Source organism: Galeopterus variegatus, unplaced genomic scaffold (genome assembly GCF_000696425.1).
Source record: "Galeopterus variegatus unplaced genomic scaffold, G_variegatus-3.0.2 Scaffold8792, whole genome shotgun sequence".
Taxonomy (NCBI): Eukaryota; Metazoa; Chordata; class Mammalia; order Dermoptera; family Cynocephalidae; genus Galeopterus; species Galeopterus variegatus.
Window position 1 is genome coordinate 44,830 of NW_007734903.1, and position 10,033 is coordinate 54,862.

The window sequence follows — 10,033 nt, forward strand, 5'->3', positions numbered from 1 at the left end:
TATCTTAACCCTTGCCTTGGTTTTGTGAGCACCACGCTCTCCCAAGTGAGCTAGCCGGCCATACCTATAGAGGGATCCGAACCTGTGGCCTTGGTGTTCTCAGCACCACACTATCCCAAGTGACCCATGGGCCGGCCCCTAGAACAAGAAATGTTTTAAGAAGACTGACCCATTGCACATTTCTACCGTCCAAATTGGCAACTACTATCTTGAGTAGATAAGACAGGGGATGGAAGTTGAAGGTAGATGACAAAATTTAACCCTACTGGACCGGCTGCTCACTGGCTGAGCAAGGTGTGGGCGCAACACCGAGGGTTGCGATCCTGTTGCCGGTCCCGGTACGGTATGGGCGCGACACTGAGGGTTGCAATCCCGTTGCCGGTCACAAAAAAAGACAAAAAGGAAAAAAAAAAATTTAACCCTACTGGCAGGTCCACTTATATAATCTATACAGGTGGTGGAACGTGGAATTTGGTGTATAAACAAGCACATCCAGGTAGTCTTCTCTGTAGCATTCATGAAACTGGGAGGTGTAGTTAATTTGCAGATGGCAGATGCTCAGGAGACATGAGGGTAGGAGGATGGAACTTATCTTTCCTCACCTGATCACCTGCACCTTTCTGTACATTGAAGCTGGTGGAGGCAAAGGTGAAGGCCTGGAAGATGCAGCTGTACTCCCTGAGTCAGACAGGGAACCATCCATCACTTAGGGGCTCTTATTTCACAGCCTGGAGGCAGCAACCATGGGGTAAGATGCATAGTCATAGATGGAAAGGGTAGAAAGAGAAAAAGGTGTTTATCCCTTATCACAGGACCACAGGCAGCTATTGCAAGAGAACAAGAAGGCCGAGGAGCTTCTGGAGTCTACTGCCCTGCATAAGCAATAGATGCAGCTTCAGTGGCAGAAGTGGGCATGGAGACCCTGTAGCACCGAACCAACCAAAGTAGTGGAGGGGTTCTCTCCTCTCCTGTTCACCTGTCTCTTTGTCTGTTAACTACATCTTGTCTCTGCTCCACCCTTCGCCAATTTTTTCCCCATTGCACCTTCCCGTGCCACCCCTTTAATCCAGGTGAAGGAAGAGCTGACAAGTACGGTGTGCAGGATCCTGCCCAAGCCCCAACTATTCAAGAAGTCGATCCAAGAAAGGTGGAAAGTATTCTAATTTGATCAAAGAGAGCAAAAGCAGCACCTAAATGTGGCTAGAGAAAGGAGAGCAAGAAGGGCCCCAGGAGTCCTAAGAGAAGGGTCTGCAGGTAAAGACACCCCTGCAGTGGACACAGCCAAGAAAAAGGCACAAAGGCACATTGGCGATTGGGTGGAGAGAGCTTAGTATGGGTGCAGAGATAGTGGAGACCCCCTACCCCAGATCCTGGCTTCTTAAAGAGAGGTCCCAAGGTCCTAGAAGACCTTGAGGAGAATGACCCACAGCCACTCACTGTACATAGCATGATGCCCTTCCAGGCCAGGAGGACACACCTCACCATGACCTTACCCGAGGGGACTGTGGAAAATGAAGACCCTATTCTGGTGCAACCCACTTCACCTAAGACTGTGCTGAGGGAGGGATGGACGTCGATCCAACACCAAGTCCCTGAGTCTTCATAAAGCCTTGGCTCGTCTCTGCCTTTGGCCTGAGCCAGAGTTTCTCCAAACTCTTGGGAAACTGGAATGATGATACATAAGAAGTGACAGGTGTCTGGGGCTCTCAAGGTAGAGAGACAAGGACTGAGACCCTCTCTGTCTGGGCCTAGAGGTTCTGGACCCCACAGACTCTCACAAATAAGAAGAAAAAAGTTCAATGCTCTGGGATCGAAAGCAAACCAATTTCATGCTGTAATTCCCACTGGTTCACTGAAGAAAATGAAATATCATTTGAGGATGTGTGTAGTTTGTTCTCTTATAGACATTAGATATATAACTGACTTCTGGAAAGGAATATGCCTAATACATTCAGTGTGCAGAAAGTCAATCAACCTGGTCTTAAATTGTGTACACCTCATGCAAGTTTCAAATCCACCAATATGCATTAACCCAATTAAGGCCAATGACTGAAGCCAAAATGTGAATCTCCTGGGTCCAAACACATGGATTTGAAAACAAAGAGATCCCTTCTCTTGACAAGCATGCACACCAGGTAAGCCAGCAACTTGGTGGGGTTTGAAGAGAGAGACCCACCCATGCTTTCAAACTCTTAAGCATGATTTCCACAAAATAATGGAAAAATGAGGCATAGTCAAAAAATTTTACAGCCAGTCTGAGGCCTCAAGCAACAAAACTAAATCTCAACCTCTCTTTTTTTAAAATACGATATGGGGTAACCACACCTGTGTTATACGTGAAATCTTAACAGATGATCAAAATCATTTTACATTCAGTTGAAATTAGAGAATACTCTGAATAACAGTATAGACATCACATACAAAAACTTCAATTTAGCTAATCTTGTGATTAGAAGAAATTTATAGGATCAAACTGAAAAGATTCTGCATAGAAAATGAAACAAATATCGACCTGAGGAGAAAACCTACAGATTGAGAAAATGTTTGCAAGCCTTACACCTGACAAAGGCTAAATCTAAAGCATAAAAAGAACTCAAAATACCCAACAATAATAATAAATAACCCTACTCAGAAAGTGGGCAAAAATCTGAATAGACATTTCTCCAAAAAGGTCTTGAAATGACCAACAGATGTATGAAAACATTGTCAACATCACTAATCCACAGAAAAATGCAATTTAAAACTCCAAAGAGATCACATCAAACCTGTTAGAACAGGTATTATAAAAAAGATAAAAGAAAATGCTCATGGTGTGAATACGACACTAGGTGGGAATGTAAATTAGAACACCACTTTCAAAAGTAGCATAAAGTTTTCACAAGCAGCTATAAATAAAACTACTACCAAATGGTTCAGCAGTCCCACTTCTGGGTATATTTCCAAAGGAACTGATATCAGTATGAGAAAGAGATGTCAGCACTCCCATGTTTATTGCACCGTTATTCACAGCAGTCAAGAAATCTAAACTATAGAGGCCCTCATCAATGAATAAATGGACAAAATAAATGTTTACATAGAAAATAAAATTCTACTCAGCCTTTAAAGAGGGGTAAAAATTGTCAATTGTGACAACAAAGATGAATCTAGAGTGCATCATGTTAAGTAAAATGAGGTGGGCACAGAAAGACAAATACCACTTAATTGTTCTTGTATGTGTACTATTAAAAGGTCAAACTAATAGAAGAATGAAGTTTACTGAAACTGAGGGTTAGGATGGCATCAAAGATCAATGGGGACATGTTGGTCAAAGAGTACAAAGGTTCTATTCAGCAGGAGGAATAATTTCTGATTATCACACAGCATGGTGAATATACTTCATAGTAATATATCAAAGTTGCTAACAGTGGATTTTAAATATTCTCAGCACAAAGAAATGTGTTACAGCTAATGAACATGAGTCATTTCACAATGTGTACATGTGTTGAAACATAAAATTGTACCCCATAAGCATATACCATTATAACATGCCAAATAAAGCAAATTAAAAAAAATTTTTTTTTCCCTTTTTGTCTTTTTTCTTGACCAGCAACGGATCGCAACCCTCAGTGTCACGCCCGGACCGGACCGGGACCGGCCACGGGATCGCAACCCTCGGTGTTGCTCCCGCACTTCACTCAGCCAGCAAGCGGCCGGTCAGTATGTGGGATCCGAACCCTCGGCGGGAGCGACTCCGTGCTTCTCAAGCGGCGCACTATAGCAGTGCGCCACCGGGCCGGCCCAAAGCAAATTAAAAATTTTAAAAAGAATTTCCAATAGTATTTTTTTTTAAAAAAAGACCAAAAAATCCCCCCAAAATACTACATACTCAGCACAAGAGAAACATGTTAAATTCAAAAACGCCAACAGGTTGAAAGTTGGTGGATGGGAAAATATATACAACATAAACAGAAAAATAACACAGATAGACCGACTGACCACACTAATATAAAAAAAATAAATAAAACAAAAATGTTACTGGGAATAAAGAGGGTGATTTTATGACAAAAGTGTCAGCTATGAGGACACCATAATAATTATAGGTATACATGCACCAAACAAATAAGCCCAACATCAAATAAAAGAGAAATTAAGGGAGAGACAGACAGTTCTATATATTCAGCAATGCCAAGTGCAACTTTTGACTATCTACTCAAAAGTTTCATTTTAACTTTTGCAACTAGGCAAAAGACTGATAAGAGTATAGAAGTCTTGGACAACATTATCAAACAACTTGATTTTACACATATGTATATGGAGAACACACCACCACCAAGAGGATACTAAATCTATTCAGTGCCCATGGAATATACTCCAGAAAAGACCATTTATGAGGCCACAAACTATCCTCAATAAATTTGAGGATTCAAATCATAAGATGTATGTTTTCTGACCACACTAGATTTAACATGAAAACGATTAGCTGAATATTCCAGTAGTTCACAATTATGTGGAAGTTAAACAACAAACACCCAAACTTCCAGTGTGTCATAAAAATGACACTAAAATTAGAATCATTTTGACATTGAAAACAGTAACACAACATACCATAAGTAAAAAAAGGGTTAGAATAAACTTTACAGCTGTAAATGTCTATATTTTAGAAAAGAATAATCTGAAATCAAAAATAACCTTCCAACTAAAAAAGTAGATAAAGGTGGAAAATTAAACCCCAAAAACAAAAGGAAGAAAATAACGATTAGAGTGAAAAATGATAAATGATGGTGCTGTACTCTCTGCCAACTTTTAAAAGAGATTTGGGGACACAATGGTGGCAGGTGGAAACAACTTTCCTGTGCAAAAGACCCCACAGCCCCTGCCTGCAGCCACACCCCTCAGGTTCTATGATGGACCCATTTTCTCTTACTGGCTCTTACCTCTCCTTGGGTCCTGGGTCTCCCCCACCCCAAGGGCTCTGAGGCAATCTCTAGGTCTGGAGGCCTATACACAGAGCCATGTAAAGGCAATACACAAGTGGAGTCAGGATTCACCTGCTAGTGGCAAGGTACAAAACAGCACTCCATCACTTCAAATAGAAACACAAGAAATTTCTCAGGTACAGTGCATGTGGTACACTCATATCTCTGATTTGGCCCCATTTACAAATATGAGGAACAGGGATAAAGGACAAATATCTCTTCCAGATACTGCTTTTCCCTGAGTAGAATAAAATAAATACTATTGCTTACAGCTGTTTAAATATGTTCAGACAAGTTATTTACTATTTTGTGCATTCCCATGGAAATGTTTCTATTCAACCCACTGACTGGTTCTGTGTTAACTTCAAACATTAGAAAAAGTTACCTTTACTTGATAGTTTTGTAATACTGGTCATACAAAGTTACCTACAATAGGAGAGTAGAAAGAAAAACCTATGTAGCGCTGTACCTTAGACTTAATATATTTAACAAAATATACCAAAGTTAGAGTGGCATTTAAGGTCAAAAATCCTGAAGGAAGTCAAACAAAACTATTTATTATACTAAGTGTACATATTTCATATGCAGAGTTATGCTGGGTTCCGTTAAGATAAATTGTTAATGAAGAACACATTTATGCATAAATGTTGCATACATGAGGAAGCTTTTTGGTGCATTATAGGCTGTTTGGCGACATCTGTGCCTTCTTTCCACTAGATGGAGTAGTGCTTCATAACCTTCAGTTATGACAACCAAAAATGTGTAAGCCAAATGTACCCTAGGAGACAGTATCGCCAGTCATATTTAAATATTGGTATACACTCAAAACTTTAAAAATAGGTTTAATAGGGCCGGCCCGGTGGCGCACTGCTACAGTGCGCTGCTTGGGAGTGCAGCAGCGCTCCTGCCGAGGGTTCGGATCCCACGTACAGACCGGCTGCTCACTGGCTGAGCGAGGTGCGGGGGCAACACCGACGGTTGCGATCCCGTTGCCGGTCCCGGTCCGGTACAGGCGCGACACTGAGGGTTGTGATCCGTTGCCGGTCACGAAAAAAGACAAAAAGGAAAAAAAAAATAGGTTTAATACTAATTTTATTTCTATTTCAAAATTTACATTCATTACATAAAATTGATGTTTCATTTCAAATTCTGACAAAAAACACGTTGAACGTTTCCTTGAAAGCTTTGACACATTAAATATTAGATGGATATTTAACTTTATTTTAACTATTCAATGAGGTGTCCCTGCCCGTTACAATGTCCCATATTTATTGCATTGATTCTCCCCATAATTTGATTTTCCCATATACTGATTTGGTTATAAAAGGTGACAACACAGGATTCTCTTCCCATATACAAGGACTGGTAACTGCTCAGATAGTTTGTAAAATCAATTAGCTGCAGTGGGCTGGTTGTTTTCTAATACAAACAAAGCACACATAGAATGGCTCAACGAAGAAAGAATTTCTTATATAATGTATAAATGGAGGTTTGGGGATAGAGCTGGGAATATCTCTGGTTTCTTCAATTCCTTCTATTTTAAGTTAGGGTGGATTTATCCCACCTGTGGACCCCAGCTCCACCCAGGAGTCATCTTCATTCAGTCCCAGGGAACATGAGAAATCAGGAAAAACTGCATGGCATTTTTTTTCATTGCCAGGCCTGGAAGTAATGTTCATCACTTATATCTATGTTCCGCTGAACACAGTCAAATTAGGTGGTCATACACCCAATCACAGAAGGCTCAAATTGCAGGCTATGTATACAAGAGAAAAGAGTGGTTGTATTTAGAAAACACATAGCCAGTCTAGCCCATGCCGAATTTCTCCACTGTGAAAATTCTCTAATGCCTGCATGATGTGACTCATTTTCTATTTTTATTTATTTTTTCATGAGTGGCTGGTATGGGGATGATTGTAATGATGGGGGCATAACTGTATCATGAGCACAATGCTATAAGCAACAATGGTCTAACAATAGCTGGCCTTGAGACTTTGGAGAAAAGATGTTTTCACACTCATTACAGTCCTCCCATGAGTATTACACATCTGGCTAGTCAACCTACCACTTATCAAAAATCTTTAAAAATAGAATTATGAAATAAATGAAACAATTCTACAAAAAAACAACACACTATAACAACTATTTACAGAGTACTCACATTTTCCCCAACATCTTAAGTAATGAACATGGCAGGACATGAATTGATAAGACACAAACACTGCACCATTTGAAGAAGGGACTCAAGCATCAGCAAGTTTTTATATCAATAGGGAATCCTCAGAATATTCCCCAATACCTGAACACAAGTACATATTGACAGGTCTCCTTAATGTAGGTTATCTGATGTATCTTGAGGTGTGACTTCTGGCACAGTATTTTCCCTTACAAATTACATTCACTGTGATTTTCCCCTGTGTGAATTCTTTTATGTCAGTTAAGGGGAGTTCCAATAAAACACATCATATTTCTTCCATTCAAAAGGATTTTTTTCCTCTGTGCATATCCTGATGTCTTTTTTTTTTTTTTAATGACCGGCAACGGGATCGCAACCCTCGGTGTCACGCCCACACCGCGCCCAGCCAGTGAGCGGGAACCGGTCTCCACATGGGATCCGAACCCTCAGCGGGAGCGCCACCTCACTCCAAAGCAGCACACTCTCCAGTGTGCCACCGGGCCGGCCCAATCCTGATGTCTTCTAAAGTATAACTTTTTAAGTTTTCCACATTCAGTACATTCATAGGGCTTCACACCTGTATGAATTCTCTGCTGCATGCTGATGGTTGGACTTTTTCAGTTAAAGGATTTTTCCATGTTTTTTACATTCATAAGGTTTTTAGTTTTACTGTGTACTCTGATGCACGCAAATGGATGACTTCTTTTTAAAGGTTTTTCCACATTTATGACATTTGTAGGCCTTCTCACCAGCTTGAATTTTCTGATGCCACCTGAGGATTGACTTTTGGTTAAAAGCTTTTCCAAATTCTTTACATTCATATTTTTTGTGTTTGTGAGTACACCGATGTACCCTGAAGTATGAATTGTAGTTAAACATTCTTTACCATCATTACATTCATAGGGTTTCCCACGTGGGTGCATTCTCTAATGCATGCTGAAGGCTGACATTTGGTTTAGAGCTTTTCAATATTCCTTACATTCATATAGTGTCTCACTGTGTGAATTCTGATGCCTGTTGCTTAAAAGTTTTTCCACATTGCTTACATTCATATGGTTTCCCACCTGTGTGAATTCTCTGATTCACGCTGAGGTTAGACTTTCACTTAAAAGCTTTTCCACATTCTTTACATTCATATGGTTTCTCACCTGTGTGACTTCTCTGATGCATGGTGAGGGTGCACTTTTGGCTAAAAGCTTTTCCACATTCTTTACATTCATATGGTTTCTCACCTGTGTGAACTCTCTGATGAAACCAGAAGGATGTCTCTTGGATAAAAGCTTTTCCACATTCTTTACATTCATATGGTTTCTCACCTGTGTGAATTCTCTGATGCCTGCAGAGGTGTGACTTTTGGTTAAAAGCTTTTCCACATTCTTTACATTCATATGGTTTCTCACCTGTGTGAATTATCTGATGCATGCTGAGGGTGAACTTTCGGTTAAAAGCTTTTCCACATTCTTTACATTTATATGGTTTCTCACCTGTGTGAATTACCTGATGCCTACTGAGGATTGACGTTTGGTTAAAAGCTTTACCACATTTGTTATATTCGTATGGTTTCTCACCTGTGTGAACTCTCTGATGAAACCAGAAGGATGTCTTTTGGATAAAAGCTTTTCCACATTCTTTACATTCATATGGTTTCTCACCTGTGTGAATTCTCTGATGCATGCTGAGGTGTGATTTTCGGTTAAAAGCTTTTCCACATTCTTTACATTCATATGGTTTCTCACCTGTGTGAATTCTCTGATGCATGCTGAGGTGTGACTTTCGGTTAAAAGCTTTTCCACATTCTTTACATTCATATGGTTTCTCACCTGTGTGAACTGTCTGATCCATGGTGAGGGTGGACTTTTGGTTACAAGCATCAACACGTTCTTTACATTCATTTGGGTACTCACCTGTGTGAATTCTCTGAGTTGTCTTCAGATTTGACTTTTGGTTAAATTTTCCACATTCCTTATAAATTCTTTGATGCTTGCTGAAGTCTGAATTCTGGTAGGTTTTCCCACATCTGTTACATTCATACGGTTTCTCAGCAATGTGAATTCTCTCATGTTTTTTGAGTTTTGACTTACTGTAGAAAATTTGACTTTCTTCATGCTCATATGAATTCTCACTTATGTGAATTCTCTGAAAAAGAGTAAGGGCAGAATTATGGTTGAAAAATTTTCGACATTCATCACATTCATATGATTTTTCACTTGTGTGAATTCTCTGATGACAGTTGAGAAATGAAATTTCATCAAAGTCATTGCCACACTTAATAAATTCATAGGACATTTCCTCTGTGTGAATTCTGTGATGCACAGTAAGGTCTGACTTCTTTTTTTTTTTTTTCCTTTTTGTCTTTTTTACTGACCGGCAACGGGATCACAACCCTCGGTGTTGCGCCAGCACCGTGCTCAGCCAGTGAGCGGGAACCAGTCTCCACATGGGATCCGAACCCTCGGCAGGAGCGCCAGCGCACTCCCATCGGCGCAGTCTCCAGTGCGCCACCGGGCTGGTCCAAGGTCTGACTTCTGATAGAAAAATTCCTCATGTTCTTTACATGGATAAAGCTTCCTCCCTGTAGATGTTCTCTGACATGAACTTGCATATGATGTCCTAATAAAAGAATTCTGACATCTGCCATATTTATGTTTCTCTCCTGCGTGTGTAATCTGATGTTGAGAAAGTTTAATCTTTTTATAGAACATTTTCCCACATATATCACATTGAAAAGTTTTCTTTCCTACCTGAGTTATCTCTTGGGCAATGGCAGCTGACTTATCACAGGCTTTTCCATATTCATTATATTTACAGGTGGTCTCACCCACATGCATCTTCTCATATGTAAGTATTATTGGCACTGTGTTGGAGAACTTCCCTTTTCCACTAAATTCAAAAGGTTGCCCAG

The 10,033-nt window shown here is 40.2% G+C and overlaps 1 protein-coding gene across 1 annotated transcript in view; it reads right to left on the reverse strand.

Moving 5' to 3' along the window:
• Positions 1-7,577: 7,577 nt before the first annotated feature.
• Positions 7,578-10,033, reverse strand: part of LOC103608763 (zinc finger protein 260-like) — a 5,672-nt gene continuing 3,216 nt past the window's right edge. Inside the window, 4 exon segments of the mRNA XM_008593159.1 lie at positions 7,578-7,743; positions 7,832-7,984; positions 8,129-9,433; positions 9,634-9,985. Of these exon segments, the coding sequence (XP_008591381.1) occupies positions 7,578-7,743; positions 7,832-7,984; positions 8,129-9,433; positions 9,634-9,985 (1,976 nt within the window).